General features: G+C 42.3%; 1 protein-coding gene across 5 annotated transcripts in view; it reads left to right on the forward strand.

Moving 5' to 3' along the window:
- Positions 1–23,611, forward strand: part of LOC132394773 (TPR and ankyrin repeat-containing protein 1-like) — a 179,656-nt gene that overhangs the window by 144,976 nt on the left and 11,069 nt on the right. For all 5 annotated transcript variants that reach the window (XM_059971183.1, XM_059971193.1, XM_059971207.1 and 2 more), the window contains 3 exons: positions 500–632; positions 6,360–6,505; positions 12,583–15,617. In XM_059971183.1, the coding sequence (XP_059827166.1) occupies positions 500–632; positions 6,360–6,505; positions 12,583–15,617 (3,314 nt within the window). The remainder of the gene's footprint in view (positions 1–499; positions 633–6,359; positions 6,506–12,582; positions 15,618–23,611) is intronic.

A 23,611-nucleotide genomic window follows, 5' to 3' on the forward strand; every position in this document is an offset into this window, starting at 1 on the left:
TTTATCCTGCTTTACGGTTGACCCAGTCATGGTGCCACCGATTCAGCTGATGGTACTGTTTTCGCCAGACAGGTTGTTTCCACACACCCCTCCCCCCAATAGTTTTCAAAATGGTATACTGTTATAAGGTAGTTAGAAATGTTACCAGGAGAAAATACTCAATATCAAATGCAAGAAGAAAACTTGTAAATGTGTTTGGAAGTTACAGAGATAAAGTTCTGAAATGCATCTGACAATTTTGCTGCACAATAGTGCATATCATTAGGGATAAATTCCCTTTGACTGATAATCACCAAAGTACTTGGAGGATAAGTACCTTGATGATTGATTTCTTGGCACACACTAATACTGAACTGGAACTGAATCTATGGGGTTTGGAATGACATCTTTCTTACAGATTTTGTGAATTGCTGAAGTAAAAGTTTCAGTAAAACTTCAGTAAAAGTTATTTTTCCCCTGTAAGGAGGAATGAATAAAAATGCTTCTTTTTACATTCCAGGGAAATTCAGATGGAATACCTTCAACTGGCTAAGACTTACCTGGAGTGCAAGGTTCCAAAACTCTCGCTGAAATGTTTGAGAAATGCAAAGGAGTTCAAACTCTGTGCAGAATTGCTTGAGAAATTAGGAAAGGTATATGATCAACTGCATCTTTATTTATCTTTGTTTTATCGGATAATAAGTTTCACATTGCACCTTTTTAATACCATATCCCTCCTTCCAAGCATGTGCCTCCACCATTTGTCAAACTTCTATACTCTAGATGGTTTGAATTGCCAGTCCTGCCTTGCTTTGCTATCTCAAAGATAGCAATGATATATTATTCTCCTGTGCGGCTTAATATTCATCCATCTCACATGTCAGGCTCAGTGCTTTAAAATAGATTCCATTTAGTTTTCCAGTCCTCTCATGTTCCTAATCTTGCCCATGTCTGCTAGGCTTTCTTGGACTAATGTTACTTTTGTTTTTTCTACATGTGTAATGGAATCTCACCCCCAGCTGTGTGTCTTCCCCCAATCAAATGGTTTAAAAACTCCCCAACAGCTGGTGCATACCTTTCTACTTGGGTTTTAGCTGCATTCCAGTTCAGGCACTTGTACAGCTCCCACCAACCCCAGACCATCGTATAGCACTGGGGAGACCATTCAGCCTACAATCTTGTACTGACTATGATGCCAACATATACTAAATATCCTCTTTGTCGTCTATATCAACGGTCTGGATGATAATGTAAACCGGATAAGCAAACTTGTAGGTGACACCAAGATAGAAGGCATAGTGAGTGGACAGCTGCAAAATAGGGTGTAGAATGGCAAATGGAATTTAACGAGGGTGAGGTGTTGTATTGAGTTGGGACAAACCAGGGTAGACAGTGATCAGAAGGGCACTGAGGAGTGTGGTAGTACTGAAGGATCTGGGAATACGGACCCATAATTCCTTGAAAGTGGCATCACAGGTAGATAAGGGTCATTTGGCTTAGGAATTGGGATGTTATGTAGTGGTGTGCTACACGCAGCGCTGAAATAATGACACGTAGTCGGTGAGCTGCAATTGCAAAAGAGGTTTATTCAAACTTCGCGGCCTCGCTTTAAAGCCTTCCTGATGCTGTAGTCCCGTCCCGCGCACAGGCTTTTCCCCTTGCTGGTGAAGCAGGCTTGGCGCCCTCTTTGGGATCGGCCTCAATGCTGGTGTGCGCCACTTTGTGAGCCAGTTCGAGTGCGCTGGAAGTGGGTCGCCACAGTTATGTTGATGTTGTATGAGGCATTGATGAGGCTTAATTTAGATGGAATATTGTGTCCAGTTCTAGTCACCAAGCTACAGGAAAGATATCAATATGATTGGTGGTGGAGGAAAAAATTACAAGGATGTTGTAGGGACTTGAGGACCTGAGTTATAGGGGAAAGTTAAATATGTTAGGACTTTATTCCCTGGAGTGTAGGAGGATGAAGGGAGCTTTGATAGACATATATAAAATAATGAGAAGGATAAATAGAGTAAAGCTTTTTCCACGGAGGCTGCGTAAGTCCAGAACTTGATGTCATGGGTTAAGGGTGAAAGGTGAAATATTTAAGGAGAACATGAGGGAGAACTTCTTCACTCAGAGTGGTAAGAGTGTGAAACAAGTTGCCAACAGAATTGGTGGATGTGTGTCGATTGCAATATTTAAGAGAAGTTTGGATTAGTACATGCATGGGAAGGTGCAGGTTGATGTGACTAGGTAGAATAATAGTTTGGCATGAACTATATGAGCCTCAGGGGTTGTTTCTGTGCTGTCATACTCTGTCTGTATCATCCATATCTGTCTATTCCCTACAAGTTCACGTGTCGATCTAAAAGCCTGTTGAACTCCACTGAACTATCTGCTTCCACTACTGCACCTGGTACCTACCACGATATGCATAAGAAGCTTGCCCCTCAAATTGACTTTAACCTTCCCCCACCTAATCTTAAAAGCTTGTCTTCTAGTGATTGACATGTCTACCCTGGTTAAAAGATCATGACTGTCTCACCTCTCATAATTTTAAAAACCTCTTAACAGCTTTCTCCTCAACCTCTGACGCTCTGGAGAGAACAACCCTAGTTGGCCAACCTTTCCTTTCAGCTCATAGCCTCTAATCTAGGCAGCACTCAAGTGAAGTGAGACTGAAGTTTTATGTAGCTTCAGAATAACTTCCTTACTTTAATACTGTACACTCCTAACAATGATGACAAGTGTGCCATGCACCCTCTTTATTACTTTATCCACTTGTGTAGCCCCATTCAGTGCATTGTGGTTCAACATTCCCTCTGTAGCTCAATGCAGTTAAAGAGCCTACCATTATTTGTATGCTTTCTCCTTTCATTTGACCTCCCAAATGAAAGGAAATTTTAATTTAGCAGCTCAAATGAAAGGAGAACTTTATCCAGGTTAAACTCCATCTGCTACTTCCCTGCACGTATCTGTAACTGATCCTACTGTATTCTTTATGCTGTCGTCCACAAATTTGCGAATCTACCTGTCTACTTTCATTCAGATATTGATATATATCATAAATAACAAAGGTTAGATAATTACATATATTTAAGGTTGAAATAGATTTGACAGACTGAGGATATGAGAATCATGAGGAAATGACAGAGTGTTGAGGCCAGCATTAGTTAACTGTTAATTAACAATGGTGGGGCAGGCTTGAAAAGCCTTGTTCTCTCCAGCTTCTACTTTCTTGTATCTTGTTCTCCCTAGTAAACTGGAGGAGTATTAATTTAAGGCTCCCAGCTATACAAGCACTGTTTGCTGTTTTGGTTGGTAATAAGACCTATTCATGGCTTAGATAGTCTTGTCCCTTTAATATTCTTACAAAATAGAACATAGAAATCTACAGCACATTACAGACCCTTTGGGCCCCAATGTTGTACCATCCAGGTAACCTACTCTAGAAACTGCCTAGAATTTCCCCACTGTGTAGCCCTTTATTTTTTTAAGCTCCATATAGCAATCTAGGAGTCTCCTAAAAGTCCCTAAGGTATCCGCCTCTACTACTGTCACTAGCAGTGAATTTCACACACCCACCACTCTCTGTGTAAAAAAAAAACACAACTTCCCTCTGACATCCCCCTTGTACCTACTTCCAAGCTCCTTAAAGCTATGCCCCCTCGCATTAGCCATTTCAGTCTTGGGGAAAAAAGCCTCTGGCTATCCACACGATCAGTGCCTCTCATCATTTTATACACCTTTATCAGGTCATCTCTCATCTTCCATCGCTCCAAGGAGAAAAGGCCAAGTTCACTCAACCTATTCTCATAAGACACACTCTCCAATCCAGGCAACATCCTTGTAAATCTCCTCTGCACTCTCTCTACAGCATCTACATCCTTTCTGTAGTGAGGTGATCAGACTTGAACATGGTACTTCCAAGTGTGGTCTAACTAAGGTATAACTATAACAATACCTCACGGCTCTTGAACTCAGTCACACGGTTGATGAAGGCCAACACACCATACATCTTTGTAACAATACTGTCGACTGCGCAGCAGTTTTCAGTGTCTTTAGGACACAGACCCCAGGTATCGCTGATCCTCCACGCTGCCGAGTCTTACCATTAATATAATATTCTGTCTTCAAATTTGATCTATTGAAATGAACCACTTCACACTCACCTAGGCTGAACTCCATCTTCCACTTCTCAGCCCAGTTCTGCATCCTATCAATGTCCTGCTGCAACCTCTAACATCCCTCCAGACTATCCAAAACACCTCCAAATTTTGTGTCATCAATAAACTTACTAACCATCCCTCCACTTCCTCATCCAGGTCATTCATAAAAATCATAAAGGGGAGGGGTCCTAGTATAGATTGTTGCGGAATACCACTGGTCACTGTCCTCCCTCACTTCCCACAGTAGCCTGGTGTAACGTACCCCGTAACGGGTTAAAAAGGACCGGCAAAAATGGAACACACCTGGAGTCTGAGTCTTCTGTTATAAGCACTACTTTATTAGTAATTGCGTAGTAAAGTAATATAAAACAAGATAAGGCAAACAGGTTAGCAGAGTATAGGCATATATAAATGAGTAAATAAAGTTCCCAAACTTCTCATGAACTCAGGTGATAAATGATACAGTCTTATGAGGGTATAGGTATGAAGTCAGTTCAGTTTGTGATATTGAATTGAGTAGATTGGAGAGAGAGAGTTGCTTTGTTTTCCCAGTGCCGATGCCGTCGTATCTTCCACGTCCTCCGAAGTCCCAGTTAAAGTCGCCGACTGTGACCACGCTAAAGAGAGTGCCGTTTTTCGTGCAGTAAAGCTATCAACCCAGGCATTGGTCACCCCTTTTCCACACCCCACCCTTGTCTTGTGCACACAAAGCTCATGCAGTGACAGTTTAAATAAAAACACAAAATGCTGGTAGAACTCAGCAGGCCTGACAGCATCTATGGGAGGAGGTAGTGACAACGTTTCGGGCCGAAACCCTTTATCTACTGACTGGTGAAAAATTAAGCAAAGTATTCATTAAGTACCTCAGCTACCTCCTCTCACTCCATGCACATTTCTATTATCACTCCAGATCGGTCCTATTGCTGCACGGTTCATCCTCTTGCTCTTCACATACTTGTACAATGTCTTGGGGTTTTCCTTAATCCTGCTCGCCAAGGCCTTCTCCTGGCCCCTTCTAGCTCTCCTAATTTCATTCTTGAGCTCCTTCCTGGCACCCTTGTAATTTTCTAGAGGTCTAACAGTACCTGGTTGCTTGAAACTTTTATAGCTTTTCTTCTTAACTAGATTTTCTACATCCTTTGTACACCATGATTCTTTTACCCTACCATCCTTTCCCTGCCTCAATGGAACGTACCTATGCTGAACGCCATGCAGTTCCTGAGAACATATACTCCCAATTTATGCTTCCAAGTTCCTGCCTAATAGCATCATATTTCCCCCTATCCTAATTAAACATTTTCCCAAATTGTCTGTTCCTGTCCCTCTCCAGCGTTATGGTAAAGGAGGTAGAATTGTGATCACTACCTCCAAAGTGCTCTCCCACCAAGAGATCTGACACCTGACCAGGTTCATTTCCCAATACCAGATCAAGTATAGCCTCTCCTCTAGTTGGCTTATTTACATATTGTGTCAGGATACCTTCCTGAACACACCTAACAAACTTCACCCCATTTAAACCCCTTGCTCTAAGAAGATGTCTGTCAATAGTCGGAAAATTAAAATCACCCATCACAGCAATCCTATTATTGCACTGTTCTAGAATTTGCCCCCCTATCTGCTCCTGGATGTCTGTTACTATTGGATCTATAAAAAACACCCAGTACAGTTATTACCCCCTTTCCTGTTTCTGACATCCGCCCACAGTGACTCAGTAGACAATCCCTCCATGACTTCCTCCTTTTCTGCAGCCGTGATACTATCCCTGATTAGCAATGCCACGCCCCCCAAGTTTCCAAAATACTTTGCATTTTCCTCAATCTTGTCATTCAGTAGCATTTTACACCCTGTCTTTGCCTCATCTTTATAAATCATTGTTGCTGAAATAGATTTCTGGAGGTGTTTTTCATACAGTGTTTTACAAGATTTTCACTACATTGAGACAGGAGACTGCAGATGTTAGAATATGAGCAGCACACGAACTTTGGAGGTACAACAGGTCAGGCAGCATTTATGGAGGGAAATCGACTGCTGAAGTTGGAAACCAAGGCTCTTCATCTGGAGCCATCATTGATTTCAGCTAATCACAGATGTACGCCACCTCAAAATATCTTGAGAATAGGCAGCCTCACTGACAGCACTATCCTTGTTAAATTGAAACTAAAAGCAGCAGCAACAATTTATGATTATTATTTAATGTTCAGGGTTATTTTCCTGTTTCTTTTTCAGGTGGGAGAAGCAGCTGCCATGTACAGACGAGCTCAGTGCTACAGACAATCTGCAAGGTGTTTTGAACAACTGTGCAATTTTGAAATGGCTCTCAAAATGCTGTATTGTGGTGAATTGTATGAAGAAGCCGTACAGGCTCTGTTGAGGTAATGTTCAGGCATTTGCAGACTTTATTTATTGTGGTAGACGTTTGAAAGCTTTGCTGTGGGAACCGTACTTTATACCATCTGTTCTTTCTTTTTTGTTTTATAGTTCTTTGCATGCTATTATTCCAGTGTGTGTTGTGATTGAACTGTTACTCACATATATTATACATTCTTTAGGTAGCTACATCCCTTAGAGATGTTTTCAGTTGAAATAAACAGACTACCTTGTAACTGAAGCACAGCTGGCTTATCATAGAGTTTACACAACAAGAAGGCAGGCCTTTCAGATCAACTGGCCCATATCAACCAAGCTGTCTACCTGAGCTAATCCCATTTGTCTTTATTTGCTATTGGTATTCATATTAATTTGTTTTCACCACATGTACTCAGATACAGTGTAAACCTTCTTGTTTTGCATGCCATCCAAACAGATCATGCCATACATCATGAGATAAAGGTAGTGAAAAGAAAACTGGATTCACATGTAGTGCTATGGAGAAGTTGTAGTTCAGGTTGACGAATAGAGTGCAAGGGCTCTGACAACACAGAAAGGGTGATTAAGACTTCAAGAGTTTATCCTTTAATGTGTGAGAGGTCCATCGAAGAGTCTAATAACATTGAGATAAAACTGCCTTTGAGTCTGGTGGTTTGTACTCTCAGGCTTTTGTATCTTCTCCCTGACAGGTGAGGGAAGAAAGAGGGTGACCAGGGTGGGATGGTTGCTTAATAATCTTGGCTGCTTTCCCAAGGCAGTGGGAAGTAAGATAGTCATAGAAGGGAAGATGGCTTGCGGAATGGACTGGTCTGCATTCACCACTTTCTGCAGTTTCTCACTATCTTGGGCAGAGCAAGCTGTGTTGCATCTGGATAGGATGCTTTCTCTGCTGCAAAAATTGGTAAAAATTATCACTGCCATTTCAAATTTTCCTAGCCTTCTGATGAAGTATAGGCTTTCTTGGCCACAACCTTCATGTGGCTAAAGCAGGACAAATTGTTGGTTATACATCTTGAAGTTCTCAACCATCTCCACGGCACAATTGATACAGCCAGGGCCATGTACTTCACCCCACTTGCTGAAGTCAATGACCAACTCCTTCATTTGCTGATGTTGAGGGAAAGGTTGTCTTGACGTCATGTCCCAGTCCTGCTGTCTGTCTTGTTGTTAGAGATCCAGTCCACTACCATGATTTCATCCACAAACTTATAAATGAAGTTGGACCAGAATTCGGCAATACAGTCATAAGTAAATAGGAGATATCGTAAGGGGCTGAAGAGGTAGCCTTATGGAACATGGAAAAGATGCCTTTACTGATTGTGGCCCGTTGCTCAGGAAACCAAGGATCCAGTTGCAGAGGGAGTCCTGCGTCTTGGAGTTTGGTTGGGATTGTGATATTGAAGATATTGAAGATTGTGATATCTCACATGGACATGTCTAAATGCCTTTTGTAGTCTCACTAGTTACCTGTGCAGTTGTAATGAAAAATCAGCACCCGCAGCAATGAATGCAAGTGTGTTCAATGTCATCTTCACCACACTGCCTACAAGTGGCTTATACAGTCTGAACATAAAAAAGACATTTATGATAAACAAAAACACATTTGGTTGGCATCTGAGCACATTGCCATCTTACAGACAGCTCACCCTGCTCTTCTTGGGCAGTGGTCTTATTGTTGCCCTTTTGAAGCAGATGGGAACCTCTGACTGCAGCAGTGAGAGATTAAAGATGTCCTTGAGCACTCCTGCTGGTTGGTTGGCACAGGTCTTCAGTGCCCTACCCAGGTACACCATTAGGGCCTGACGCCTGGAGAGGGTTCACGCTCTTGAAAGATATTCTGACAGCAGCCTTTGAGACAGGTTACTTGGGTTACCAGATGCTGCAGGAATTTGCTCAGGTGTAGTTTTATTCTCCCTTTCAAAGCATGTATAAAAGACTTTGAACTCGTGGGAGTGAATTGTTACAGCCATTTTTGATCTTGGGTTTCACTTTGTAGGAAGTAATGGCCTGCAAACCCTGCCAGAGAGAATGTGCATCTGATTCCATTTCTAATTTCAGTGAGGATTGTGTTTTCACTCTTAAAGTAGCCTTCTCTGTGTTGTATCTAGACAACTTGGAGGGTTCTGGATCACTGGTCTTGAATGCTACAGACCTAGCACTCAGCAGTCTATGAATCTTCTGGTTCATCCACGGGTTTTAGTTTGGATATGTCTGGTATGTTCTCGAAGGCTACATAGGTCTTGATGAAGTCGGTGACAACAGTGGCATGTTCATTCATATTAGAAGATGAATCTCTGACTATTGTCCAGTACACCGACTCAAAGCAGTACTGTAAGAGCTCATCCACTTCCTTTGACCATATGTTCTTGGTCCTCAGCACTGGAGCTGTGGTCTTTAGTCTTTGCTTATAAGCCAGAAATAGAAGTACATGAGGTGATCAGACTTTTCAAATTGTGTGACCTAATTAGCGTCCTGCCTTTGTGAAGAAAGGTGAAGCCATCAGGCTGTAGCACTGCATCTGAAATGGTGAAAGTTAGCCACGTTTCCTTGAAGAAAAGTGAAGCATCAGTCCCTGATGTCCCTCTGGTACTGCAATCTTGCTCTAACCATATATTTTCCTGCAGGATAGCCGGGAGTGGGAGTGGGGGCTGGAATGTCTAAAGCCTCTGCATTTCATTCGTACCTGTATACTGGTGCATCTTTCCCCTTCCATTTTCTTAAAAGGTCACTGCGCTCACAACGCATGTCTACCAATTTTGAGTATCAACAGATGTTTTTAAACAAGTATGCCCTGTTTAGGGAGAGTAAGCATGATTTTGTGTGGGGCTAGCAAACCTGATTGAGTTTATTGAGGGGTGACAAAGGTGCATGATGACACTAAGGCAGTGGACATTATCAACATGGACTTTAAGTAAGGCCCTCATGGGTTGATTCAGTAGATAAAGATCCATGGATTTCAGGGTGAATTGCAAGTTTGGATTCAGAACTGGCTTGCCCAAGGAAGACAGAGAGTAGGGTTGGGAAGCTGGTGCTTTTTCATAAGGATCAGAGCTGGGACTCTGTTGTTTGTGATATATATCAACAATCTGAGTGTAAATATAGTTGGGTGGATTATCAAGTTTGCTGATGACACCAACATTGGTGGAGTTGTGGACAGCATAAAGAGCTGTCATAGAATACAGCAGGATATAGATCAGTTACAGATGCAGGAGGAGTTCCATCCAGACAGGTGTGAAGTTCTGCACCTTGGAAGATCAAATGAAAGAAGAAAGTATACAGTTAATGGTAGTCCAATCACAAACAGGAGAAAATCTGACTGTACTTGAAAATCCGAAACAATGTCTGTGCTCTTCCATAGATGCTGCCTGGCCTACTGAGTTCCTCTAGCATTTTGAGTGTGTTGCAGTTAATGGTAGGCCACTTATCAGCTTTGGGGTCCAGGTCCCAAAGTTCACTGAATAAGGAGGTAAAGAAGATGTATGACATGCTTGCATTTGTTGGTAGGGATGTTGAGTAGAAGAGTAAGGAAGTCATGCTGCAGTTATATAAAACTTCAGTCAGACCACACTTAGAGAATCTCATGCAGTTCTGGTTGCTCCATTATAGGATGGATATGGAGAGTGCAGAATAGGTGTACTGTGATGCTGCCTGCATTAGAGGTTATGAGCCATATGGACGGATTGAATAAATTTAAGATTTTCCTCCAGAACATTGGAGGTTGAAGGATGACCTGATAGAGGTTTCTAAGAGGATAGAGGGGAAGGCAGGATTTTTTCTCTAGGTAGTTATTTCAAAACCAGAGGATATGCTTTTAAGGTTAGAGGGAAAGAAGTTAAAAGGCAATGTGAGGGACGCTTTTTTTTGGAATGGAATGGTAACTGAGGAATGGGTTACCATTGGTAGTGATGAAAGCAGGCAATTTTGCAGGATTTAAGAGGCTTTTAAGGAAATGCATGAATATGAAGAAAATGGGGGAAGGGGTGCATGTTTGAAATACTGGAGGAAGATTTTTCATATAAACTTGCACTCATGGAAGGTTTTAACTTCTCTGATATTGACTGGGCCACACAAAGACTGTTAAGGACCTGCCTAAAGTGAAATTTGTAAATGTGTCCAGGAACTTTTCTTGAGTCAATATTTATGTAGGGACGAACTTGGGAGGATTCAATATTGGATCTCCTGTTGGGGAATGAGGCAGGGCAAGTAACTGAGGTGATCATCAGGGAACAATTTAGCAACCATAATTCTATTAATTAAGATACTGATGAAAAAGGATAGGACAGGTCCACGTGACTTACTTTGGGGAAATTAGGATCCTAGCAGAGGTTGATTGGGTAAAACTATTTGATTGGAAAGATATTGGAGAGAGTAGGTCCCTTTGGTGAATCAGCTTTGTCCTGAGGCACAGGAGATGACTAGGGTTTTTAATGAGTTTCTCTTTGGTGTTTACTAAGATGCTCAAGGGATAATGGAAGTAATTGTAACATTTTGGAGCATATTCATGTTACCAGAGAGGAGGCATTTGCAGCCTTACAGAGCATGAAGGTGGATAAATCTCCAGAAACTGGCCAACTACATCCTCTGATTTTTTTGGAGATTAGAGAAGAAATTGCAGAGGCCCTTGCGGAGATACTTGCTTCATCATTAGCTACTGGTGAAGTTCCAGAAGGAGGGTCGGGGTTTAGAGGTTATGGGTCAAATACAAGAAATTGGAATGAGCAAGCTGGTCAAAGTGGTAGGCATGGACACATTGACCAAAGGGCTATTGTCCATACTGTATTGCTCTCTGATGCTATGACCTTAAGATTGGCACGCCATCATGAGCCAGATCTGTACTGTATTGTCCCGGGCTTTGTGATTCAGCTTTCTGTGGTGGAGTTCCATAAGTTTGGCACTATCTGTGAGTAGAATTTTCTCTTTATTGCTGCTTTTATTGGCTTACCCCTTGTCCTTAGACCATGTATTTCAGGGCTAGACAGCCTGGCCTTGACCAATATCCTTCCAGTCGCTAACCTTTCAGGTGTCTATTCACTTTCCCCTTTCCTACTCTATTGTTGTTCAGGTAATAATCTGCATTGAATTGCTACCAAATGTGTAACCTGACAGTTACCCACCATGTAACTGCCCAATCCTTCATCCTGACTGCATCAACCTAGAGTTTCGCTGCATCCACCTTGAGCATTGCATTCACAACAAGCTTTCATCCATAAACTTTGAGATATCACATTTAATAGTCTCATTTGAATTATTAATATTTAGGAATAGCACTGATCCCAGTGGTACCCAATTTGTTGCTGCCTGCCATGCAGGAAAAGACCAAGCAATTCAGTTGTTTTATCACCTTAATCCCAATCCCAAATATTTTAATTTTGCAAGCTATTCTATTTTGTAGGACTTTATTGTTCTGTATCTTCAAAATATTCCATTAAGTTTGCCAAGCGTGATGTTATCTTTCACAAACATGTATAGACTTACTCTAAAAAGAAAAAGAAATTCATTGTCTTTCTATACCTCTTACAATTTTATAAACACTTATTAGTTGTCCTGTCAACCTCCACCACCCCGGAGAAAACAATTCAAGTTTGTCCAAACTCTTGCTATAGCACATGCCCTCTAATCTAGGCATCTCCCTGGCAAACCTCTTCTGCACCCTCTCCAAAGCTTCCACATTCTTCCTAAAGTGAGACAACCAAAATTGAATGCTACTTTCCAGCTGTGAGCTGACAGGTGTTTAATAAATCTGCAGCATCACTTCCTGATTCTTTAACTCAGTGCCTCAACCAATAAAGGCCAGTGTGATTCTGGTTCATGTGCTCGTGTCGTATGGAAGAAAGAAACAAGGGGCACAGTTGTGTTCTTATGTACCTACTGCCCTTTTCTGGCAACAGGATTTGCAAGTTTGAGAGTTGTAAATGGTGTAATCCAGACTGCATTCATTTTGTGGTTGGTACAAAGAGTCCACGCAGTCCACCGAGGAAATGAGCATTTATTCACGAAAGAACCTTTTAGTGTGTTCATTATAAATAACCTATACGGTCTTGCAACTGTTGAGCGTATTAATGTGTGTTCTTTACAATTTTAGGTATGAAGCAATACTTTGTGAAAAGAAAGAGCCTTTTACTAAACTTCCATACTCTGTGGATCAGTTCCGGTTAGAAGCTGCTGCAAAGTATCTGAGGGAGAACAAACTCACTGAAATGATGGTGCCTTTGTCTCTGCTGGACCTTGAAGACCAGCTGGTTTTCTTAAAGTCAAACAAGTGTTGGCCTCAAGCAGCGGAGCTTCTGAAAAGCTGCGGTCGAGCAGAGGAAGCTGCTATGTTAATGCGGGAGCATGGAAGGCTCCAAGAAGCAGCAGAGCTTTCAAATAAGGAGGAATTTCAAGCCGAATGTCTTGTTGCTGCAGCCCGATTGAGCCTAATGAAACAAAGGAACAAAGAAAGAAGTACAGTAGAAAAATCAGCTGTCCAGGAAATGCTGGATGAAGCAACTACCCTCTTGAAATCTGTAAAAAAGCACTCCTCTAACATAGCAGAAGCTATGCTACTGAAAGGGCTTCTGAGGGAGGAGACTGCTCTGATTAAAGAAGCTTTTGAATTGTTTGCTTATGAAAATAATGGTGCTGGAGCTATGGAAAGCCTATTTTATTTAATGCAGAAAGACACTCTGGTTTCGTCGTATTTTGAACAATCATTAACTTGTTTGGAGTTGTTGTTGAAGTTAATGAAAGCCCTTGAGAATCCACAGAATAATGCTCAGAAAGAGATGGTGAAAGCTTGCTATGCATTTTTTGGAATTTTACCAGAGAATGTTAAATACTGCAGAATCCCAGTGTATGAGGGAGTATGGTTCTTTGAACTAGTTTTTGACCCAGATCTTAATGAGAAGCAAGGCAGTTTTTACCTATGTGAAATGAAAGAAATTAAAACCATGTTACAGAAGCATTTCTTGCTTCGCCTTTGTGACTTTGCTGGAAAAATCAAGTCAGCAGGACAAAATATTCCAGATGTTTGTTCTAGGTTTATCTGTGGCTTGCCCTGCGGGGTGGAGTCCTGTCCAGATTTACATAAGATTATGAAAAGGCATGAAGCAAAACGTTCTCTTGAAGCTAAAGTGTATCTGACAGTTCTGAATGGGATTTTGCTCGAAGCTAAACTTCTCTGGCCTCAAAAGAATTTTGCAGACGTTAAGAAAATTGAAGAGATCCTCACTGAAGACCCTTATGCTGTATGCACCTCAATGATGGATGCAGTTTACCCAAAACATTTCTTTCGCAGCATTATATCTGCCAACCCTGCTGCTTGCCATGAGGTCCTGGGATTAGTTAAAAAAAATAATTACCAAAGTTTCAGGTCTGTACTGAAGGCGTACTTGGATCACTGCTTTAAATGTTCCTCAGTTCAGAAGCGAAGAGAATCAACAGATTTTTGGTTTCATGTGCAACAAGTGTATCTTCTAACTTCTGACTATGCCAAGATTGAAGAACTCCTCTCTAAGGAAGAGCAAGCATATGAATCTGAACGAAGGAAATGTGATAGGTTCACAGATCATCAAAGCAAAAGGATAAAACAGAGATTTCCAAATGGCAAGCTTGGGATGTTGCCGACCAACACAATACATCTGTGTATTTTCAGACTGCTGTTTATGTCTATGAAATATTTCTATGAATGCTCAGACCCAGAGCAGTGTGTTCATAATTTTTTCCGGTTCATGAATGTGCTCGTTAGAAGATGTGTGGAACCTGTCATCCCCAGTATTGCCAACACTGTCATGGTCCTTGAATTCCAATTCATTTTATGTTCTTGTATCCTTATGCATCTTACAAAGAATCTTGTTGTTTATCTTCCAAGAAGCTTTATTGCTCTTCTCCATTATTGGAACTTCATGTTCAAAGGACAGTTCAGACATACAAAGCCAAAAAACATTTTTAGCATTATAAATGACTATAAACCAAAGGAAGTGCCCAAGGTGGTTAACAGAATGAGGCGACATTTGTCCTACCTGGCCTCTGTCTTGTGTGGTAAACAGAGCAAAGACTTCAATGTTCTTCTGGATGCTTTCCATGATCCAGACTATATTTCCTCAGGAGAGGCAGAGAGGACAGTGGTTCTTTGCCTGGTAATGTTGATCAATGCAAGACAAGTTCTAGAACCTTGGGCAACAGAAATGATAAGAAATAACTTCTGGAAGGTGGGAAAGACGCTGATAGAGTTCTCCCAATGCCATCAGTCAAAGATTCCAGCAAGATTAAGAGAACTTATTGAAAAAGTTAATGGAGCACAAAGTGTTAAAGATGTAGTCAGCGGTCTTCAAGAGTTACTGAATAAAAGAGATGATGAGAATTTACATGACTGCATTTGGAAATGGGACCACTATTCTGTCCCTGGATTTGTGCGAGGTATTTATTTTCGAAGCCTTCACATTGAAAATTTTACTGATGAATATCAATCAAAAAATAATGAAATGGTAGCCATCCCAGATGAAGATATTGCTGCTGATGCTGCTCAATATCTTGAAGAGAAAGACGATTGTCTACAGGATGTGGCTTCTCAATTGCAGAAAGCAATTGTGAAAAATAAATGGCAAAGTTTACTACATGTGATTAGTGTATGCAGATATTTGCTAACGTTGAAGACAGTTTCAGTTATAACCCAGCAAATGGAAGAGGTTCCCAGCCACTTCAGAGAAGCACATGTAGATGAGACACAGTGTGATATTTGTGGAGTAAAGTTTACAAGAAATGCTAAAGGTTTTGCTGATAGCCAGGAGCAGGAATTTGAAGAGACCTTTGATCAGACCGCAGAAAACTGGGAAGAAACTGAAAATGAAGAACATGGTGAAGATTTATTCTTGCACAAACATTTTGAAAACCATATCAGACATGAAGAACACAAGAGGAAAGAAGCTGTCTATAAAGTTTACTTGGACTACTTCAGAAGATCTGTGGAGCCTATCATGGGCAAAGGCAGAACTGTGCTCTATTGTCTTGAGGAAGTGGCGGCACAACATTTGACATCAAAAGAATTTACAAAAGTGATGTATGGAAAACTGAAGAGCAGTATGGATGTAGTTGTAGATTTAATAGACAATATCTACAACCAAAAGATCTGGACAAAAGGTAGTATTCATTGCTTTAAAATTGGCACTATTTCTCCATTGTTCTCCATTTGTGAGCAGAGCAAGAAATAGGAATTGAGTATAGTTGAATGTGTGGCAAAAGAGCTGGTGTCAGAGGGGGGATTTCATATACCTAGATCATTGAGCTCTCTTCCAAGAGATTCGGGACCTACAAAAGAAGGAAGAGTTTTACCTAAAAGAGATGGCCACCAACTTCTCAGCACTAAGATTTGTAAGTGCTACTAGGGAGGATTTAAAGTAGTGTGGTGGAGGGTGGGAATGTTAATGGAAGGATTAAGGAAAAAGTGGGAGTGAACACAAGTAAGGCATGACGATGACATTATTTTAATGCAAAGCGTCTTAGAATTAGAAAGCATGGAAGCTGGCCCTTTGACCCAACTCATCCAAGTATGTTGTTCCCGTTTGCCTGCATTTGGCCTCCAAACTTCTTGTACATCCTAATGTCGTTATTTGTCTATTTACTTATGTAGAGATATAGGCCTTTCCAGCCCTTCGAGCTGCACTGCCCTGCAGCTCACCAATTTAACCCTAGACTAATCACAGGACAGTTTACAATGACCAATTAATCTAGTAATTGTTGCATCTTTGGACTGTGGAAGGAAATTGGAGCACCCAGAGGAAACAGTTTTCTTTTTAAACAGAAATTAACTAATCTTGGATCTGTGAGGTGGGTAACAGTCAGTCATTGATGCCTTTAATGTAACACAGGACAGGAATTCATAACCGTAACTCTTGCATTAACTTCATTGATCTAAATAAGAACCTAGTTTATGACCTAACTTAAAAAAAAAGGATGTAATATTAAACTCTGAGCAACTATGAAGAACATGTTTGTGTAGAAAATTTCAAATTTATCCAATTAGCATTCTAAAAATCAATAATTTGATACATACACCTGACATTTTGAGTGAGAGTCAGTGTATTGTTACTGATTCCATAAGACCAGAAGACATATGAGCAGTATTAGGCCGTATGACCCACTGAGTCTGTGACACCATTTAGTCATAGGAGCTTTATTTTCCCCCAATTCCATTCTCCTGCCTTCTTCCTGTAACCTTTGACACCCCCACAGCCATCTGTGGCAATGAATTCCATTGATTCTATAGTTAGGGGGTCAGATTCTGTGGATGCAAGAAAGAAACACGGATGGTAGTTTGCCTCCCAGGCACCAGGGTCCAGGATGTTTCTGATCACGTCCACGATATCTTGAAGTGGGAAGGAGAACAGCCAGAGGTCGTGGTACATATTGGTACTAACAACACAAGTTGGAAAAGGGAGGAGATCCTGAAAACAGACGACAGAGAGTTAGGGAGGAAGTTGAGAAACGGGACCTCAAAGGTAGTAATCTCGGAATTACTGCCTGTGCCATGTGACAGTAAGTGTAGGAATAGAATGAAGTGGAGGATAAATGTGAGGCTGAGGGATTGGAGCAGGGGTCAGGGATTCAGATTTCTGGATTATTGGGACCTCTTCTGGGGCAGGTGTGACCCCCACAAAAAGGATGGTTGCACTTGAATCTGAGGGGGACCAATATCTTGGCAGGGAGGTTTGCTGAGGCTATTGGGGAGAGTTTAAACTAGAATTGCTGGGCAGTGGGAACCAAACTGAAGTAACAGAGGAAAGGGAGGTTGGCTCACAAATAGAGAAAACTTGGAGACAGTGCGAAAGGGAGGATAGGCAAGTGATAGAAAAGGGACGCACTCAGTCCGATGGTTTGAGATGTGTCTATTTGAATGTGAGGAGTATTATGAATAAAGTCGATGAGCTTACAGCATGGATCAGCACTTGGAGCAATGATGTTATGGCCATTACAGAGACTTGGTGTAGGGGCCGGAATGGCTACTTTGAGGGCCAGGCTTTAGATGTTTCAGAAAGGACAGGGAGGGGGGCAAAAGAGGTGAGGGCTGGCACAGCTGATCAGAGATAGTGTCACGGCTGCAAAAAAGGAGGAAGTCATGGAGGGGTTGTCTACAGAGTCTCTGTGGGTGGAAGTTAGGAATAGGAAGGGGTCAATAACTCTACTGGGTGTTTTTTATAGACCACCCAATAGTAACTGGGATACCAAGGAGCAGGTAGGGAGACAGATTCTGGAAAGGAGGGATAACAACAGGGTTGTTGTGGTGGGAGATTTTAATTTCCCAAATATCGATTGGCATCTCCCTAGAGCAAGGGGTTTAGATGGGGTAGAGTTTGTTAGGTGTGTTCAGAAAGGTTTCTTGACACAATATGTAGATAAACCTACAAGAGGAGAGGCTGTACTTGATCTGGTATTGGGAAATGAACCTGGTCAGGTGTCAGCTCTCTCAGTGGGAGAGCATTTTGGACATAGTGATCACAATTCTATCTCCTTTACTACAGCATTGAAGAGGGATAGGAACAGACAAGTTAGGAAAACGCTTAATTGGAGTAAGGGGAAATATCAGGCTATCAGGCAGGAACTTGGAAGCATAAATTGGAAACAGATGTTCTCAGGGAAATGTACTGAAGAAATATGGCAAATATTTAGGCAATATTTGCATGGGGTTCTGCATAGATACGTTCTAGTGAGACAGGGAAAGGATGGTAGGGTACAGGCACTGTGGTGTACAAAGGCTGTTGTAAATCTAGTCAAGAAGAAAGGAGGAGCTTATGAAAGGTTCAAAGGACTAGGTAATGATAGAGATCTAGAAGATTATAAGTCTAGCAGGAAGGAGCTTAAGAATGAAATTAGGAGGGCCAGAGAAGTCCATGAAAAGGCATTGGTGGACAGGATTAAGGAAAATCCCACGGCATTCTACAAGAGAGCTTGGTAGGAAGTTAAAAAGCAAGACATCAAGGCTGGTAATCTCAAGATTGCTACCTGTTCCAAATGCCAGTGAGGGTAAGAATAGGATGCTCTGGAGGATGAACACGTGGCTGAGGAACTGGTGTACAGGGCAGGGTTTCAGATTTCCAGATCATTGGGACCTCTTCTGGGGCAGGTAAGACCTGTACAAGAGAGACGGCTTACACCTGAACTACAGAGGATCAATATCCTTGCAGGGAGGTTTGTTAGCGCTATGGGGGGGGGGGGGGGGAGGTTTAAACTAGATTTACAGGGGGATGGGAACCAGAGTGCCAGAGTAGATAGTGGAGCGGGGGTGAAAATAAATGATATTAAAGTTTCATGCAAAGTCACAAATAGAAGGGTTATGTGTGGTGGTAATAATCTTCTGAGGTGTGTCTATTTCAATGCGAGGAGTATTGTGGGGAAGGCAGACGAGCTGAGGGTGTGGATTGATACGTGGAATTATGACATCGCAGCCATTAGTGAAACTTGGCTACAGGAGGGGCAGGACTGGCAGCTCTATGTTCCAGGGTTCCAATGTTTCAGACGTGATAGAGGCAGAGGGATGAAGGCTGGGGGGTGGGGGGGTGGCATTGCTAGTCAGGGAAAATGTTACAGCAGTGCTCAGGCAGGACAGATTAGAGGGCTTGTCTACTGAGGCCATATGGGTGGAGCTGAGAAACAGGAAAAGTATGACCACGTTAATGGGGTTGTATTATAGACAGCCCAATAGTCAGCAAGAATTGGAGGAGCAAATCTGCAGAGAGATAGCAGACAACTGCAGGAAACAAAAAGTTGTGATAGTAGGGGATTTTAATTTTCCACGTATTGATTGGGACTCCCATACTGTTAAAGGTCTAGACGGGTTAGAGTTTGTAAAATGTGTTCAGGAAAGTTTTCTAAATCAATATAAAGAGGTACCAACTAGAGAGGATGCAATATTAGATCTCCTATTACGAAATGAGTTAGGACAGGTGACGGAAGTGTGTGTAGGGGAACACTTTGGTTCCAGTGATCATAACACCATTAGTTTCAACTTGATCATGGATAAAGATAGATCTGGTCCTCGGGTTGAGGTTCTAAACTGGAAAAAGGTCAAATTTGAAGAAATGAGAAAGGATCTAAAAAGCATGGATTGGGACAGGTTGTTCTCTGGCAAGGATGTGATTGGTAAGTGAGAGGCCTTCAAAGGAGAAATTCTGAGAGTGCAGAGTTTGTATGTTCCTGTCAAGATTAAAGGCAAAGTGAATAAGGATAAGGAACCTTGGTTCTCTAGGGATATTGGAACTCTGATAAAGAAGAAGAGAGAGATGTATGACATGTTTAGGAAACAGGGAGCAAATAAAGTACTTGAGGAGTATAAAAAGTGCAAAAAATACTTAAATCAGGCAGGTTAAAAGCAGTTAAGGTGAAGGAGCTTCTACAGGTATATTAAGAGTAAAAGGATAGTAAGGGATAAAATTGGTCCTCTTGAAGATCAGAGTGGTCAGCTGTGTATGGAACCAAAAGAAATGGGGGAGATCTTAAATGGGTTTTTTGCATCTGTATTTACTAAGGAAACTGGCATGGAGTCAATGGAAATAAGGCAAACAAGTAGTGAGGTCATGGAACCTATACAGATTGAAGAGGAAGAAATACTTGCTATCTTGAGGCAAATCAGAGTAGATAAATCCCCAGGACCTGACAGGGTATTCCCTCGGACCTTGAAGGAGACTAGTGTTGAAATTGCAGGGGCCCTGGCAGATATATTTAAAATGCCGGTATCTACGGGTGAGGTGCCGGAGGATTGGAGGATAGCTCATGATGTTCCATTGTTTAAAACTGGCTCTACAAGCAATCGGGGAAATTATAGGCCGGTAAGTTTGATGTCGGTAGTAGGTAAATTATTGGAAGGAGTACTAAGAGATAGGATCTACAAATATTTAGATAGACAGGGACTTATTAGGGAGAATCAACACGGCTTTGTGCATGGTAGGTCATGTTTAACAAATCTATTAGATTTTTTTCAAGGAGGTTACAAGGAAAGTGGATGAAGGGAGGCAGTGGATGTTGTCTACGTGGACTTTAGTAAGGCTTTTGACAAGGTCCCGCATGGGAGGTTAGTTAGGAAGATTCAGTCGCTAGGTAAACATGGTGAAGTAGTAAATTGGATTAGACATTGGCTCAATGAGAGAAGTGGTAGTGGAGGATTGCTTCTCTGAGTGGAGGCCTGTGACTAGTGGTGTGCCACAGGGATCAGTGCTGGGTCCATTGTTATTTGTCATCTATATCAATGATCTAGATGATAATGTGGTAAATTGGATCAGCAAATTTGCTGATGATACAAAGATTGGAGGTGTAGTGGACAGTGAGGAAGGTTTTCAGAATTTGCAGAGGGAGTGGACCAGCTGGAAAAATGGGCTGAAAAATGGCAGGTGGAGTTCAATACAGGTAAGTGTGAGGTATTGCACTGTGGAAGGAAAAACCTAGGTAGAACATACAAGATAAATGGTAGGGCACTGAAGAGTGCAGTAGAACAGAGGGATCTAGGAATACAGATATAAAATTCCCTAAAGGTGGCATCACAGGTAGACAGAGAGCTTTTGGTACATTTGCCTTTATAAATAAAAAGTATTGAGTATAAGAAAAACACAAAATGCTGGCAGAACTCAGCAGGCCAGACAGCATCAATGGGAGGAGGTAGTGACAATGTTTCGGGCCGAAACCCTTCATCAGGAGTGAAGTAACATGGAATGGTCAAGGGGGGGGGGGAATGAAGTGGGTGGAGAGATAAAGTAGAGAGCTAGGAAGTGACAGGCTGGAGAGAAATGGTCTAGGGGGAAGGTGGAGAATTATGGGAAATAAAAGAGAAAGAAAGGTAGGGCTGGGGGTAACAGGGGGGCAGGGGTATCAACGGAGGTCTGTGAGTTGGATGTTCATGCTGGCAGGCAGGAGGCTACCTAGGCGGGAGATATGGTATTGCTCCATCGACCTGTGTGTGGCCTCATCTTGACGATAGAGGAGGCCATGGACAGACATGTCTGAGTGGGAGTGGTCTGTGGAATTGAAGTGTGTGGCCACAGGGAGATCCTGCCACTGCTGGAGGACTGAGCGAAACGGTCTCCCAGTCTGCGGCGGGTCTCCCCAATGTATAAATGGCCACATCGGGAGCACCGGATACAGTATATCACCCCAGTTGACTCGCAGGTGAAGTGCTGCCTCACCTGAAAGGACTGACTGGGGCCAAGGATGGTGGTGAGGGAAGAAGTGTGGGGGCAGGTGTAGCACTTCTTCCGTTTGCAGGGATACTGCGAAGCCTCTTCCAATGACGCCTACACTGAAGAAGTTAAGATCTTTTCTCCAACGGGAGTTTGGCGAGAGCCTCTCTCTCTGCTCCCAACCTACTATTTCTTCGGCCCTGAAACTTTTGGACCACACGCTAACCCAGACCCGGTATTATAGTCCCTCCAGCCTATCACTTCCTAGCTCTCCACTTTATTCCTCCCCCCACTTCTTATCCCCCCTTGACCATCCCATGTTACTTCACTCCTGATGAAGGGTTTCGACCCAAAACGTTGTCACTACCCCCTCCCATAGATGCTGTCTGACCTGCTGATTTCTGCCAGCATTTTGTGTTTTTATTTATTTCCAGCATCTGCAGATTCACTTGTGTTGCTATTGGAATGTTATGGTGAGTTTGTATAAGACATTGGTGAGGCTGAATTTGGAGTATTGTGTGCAGTTTTGGTCACCGAATTACAGGAAGGATGTTAATAAGGTTGAAAGAGTGCAGAGAAGGTTTACAAGGATGTTGCCAGGACTTGAGAAACTGAGTTACACGGAAAGGTTGAATAGGTTAGGACTTTATTCCCTGGAGCGTAGAAGAATAAGGGGAGACTTGATATAGGTATATAAAATTATGTTGGGTATAGATAGAGTGAATGCAAGCAGGCTTTTTCCACTGAGGCTAGGGGAGAAAAAAACCAGAGGACATGGGTTAAGGGTGAAGGGGAAAAAGTTTAAAGGGAACATTTGTGGGGGGCTTCTTCACACAGAGAGTGGTGGGAGTGTGGAATGAGCTGCCAGATGAAGTGGTAAATGCGGGCTCACTTTTAACATTTAAGGAAAACTTGGACAGGTACATGGATGAGAGGTGTATGGAGGGATATGGGCCAGGTGCAGGTCAGTGGGACTAAGCAGAAAAATGGTTTGGCACAGCCAAGAAGGGCCAAAAGGCCTGTTTCTGTACTGTAATGTTTTATGGTTCTAAGCATATGAAGAGCAAGAGGGTAAGACATGAGAGAATAGGACCAATCAAGTCTGACAGTGGAAAAGTGTGTATGGAACCGCAGGAGTTGGTAGAGGTACTTAATGAATACTTTGTTTCAGTATTCACTACGGAAAAGGATCCTGACGATTGTAGGGATGACTTGCAGCAGACTGAAAATCTTGAGCATGTAGTTATTAAGGAAGAGGATGTGCTGGAGCTTTTGAAAAGCATCAAGTTTGATAAGTCACTGGGCTGGGCGGGATGTACCCCAGACTACTGTGGGAAGTGAGGGAGGAGATTGCTGAGCCTCTGGCGATGATCTTTGCATCATCAATGAGAACGAGAGAGGTTCCAGAGGAATGGAGGGTTGCGGATGTTGTTCCCTTATTCAAGAAAGGGAGTAGGAATAGCCCACAGATTATAGACCAGTGAGTCTTAATTCAGTGGTTGGTAAGTGGATGGAGAAGGTCCTGAGAGGCAGGATTTATGAACATTTGGAGAGGCATGATATAATTAAGTAGTCAACATGGCTTTGTCAAAGGCAGCTCGTGCCTTACGAGCCTGATTGAATTTTTTGAGGATGTGACTAAACACAGTGATGAAGGTAGAACCATAGATGTAGTGTATATGGATTTCAGCAAGGCATTTGATGTTACCCCATGCGAGGCTTATTGAGATAATAAGGAGGCATGGCATCCAAGGGGACATTGCTTTGTGGATCCAGAACTGGCTTACCCACAGAAGGCAAAGCGTGGTGGTAGACGGGTCATATTCTGCATGGAGGCAGTTGACCAATGGTGTGCCTCAGGGATCTCTTCTGGGAACCATACTCCTTGTGAGTTTTATAAATGACCTGGATGATTGCTGATGACACAAAGGTTGGGGTGTTGTCACAAAGAGGGCTGTCAGAGGTTACAGT

The sequence above is a fragment of the Hypanus sabinus genome, chromosome 1 (assembly GCF_030144855.1).
Source record: "Hypanus sabinus isolate sHypSab1 chromosome 1, sHypSab1.hap1, whole genome shotgun sequence".
NCBI lineage: Eukaryota > Metazoa > Chordata > Chondrichthyes > Myliobatiformes > Dasyatidae > Hypanus > Hypanus sabinus.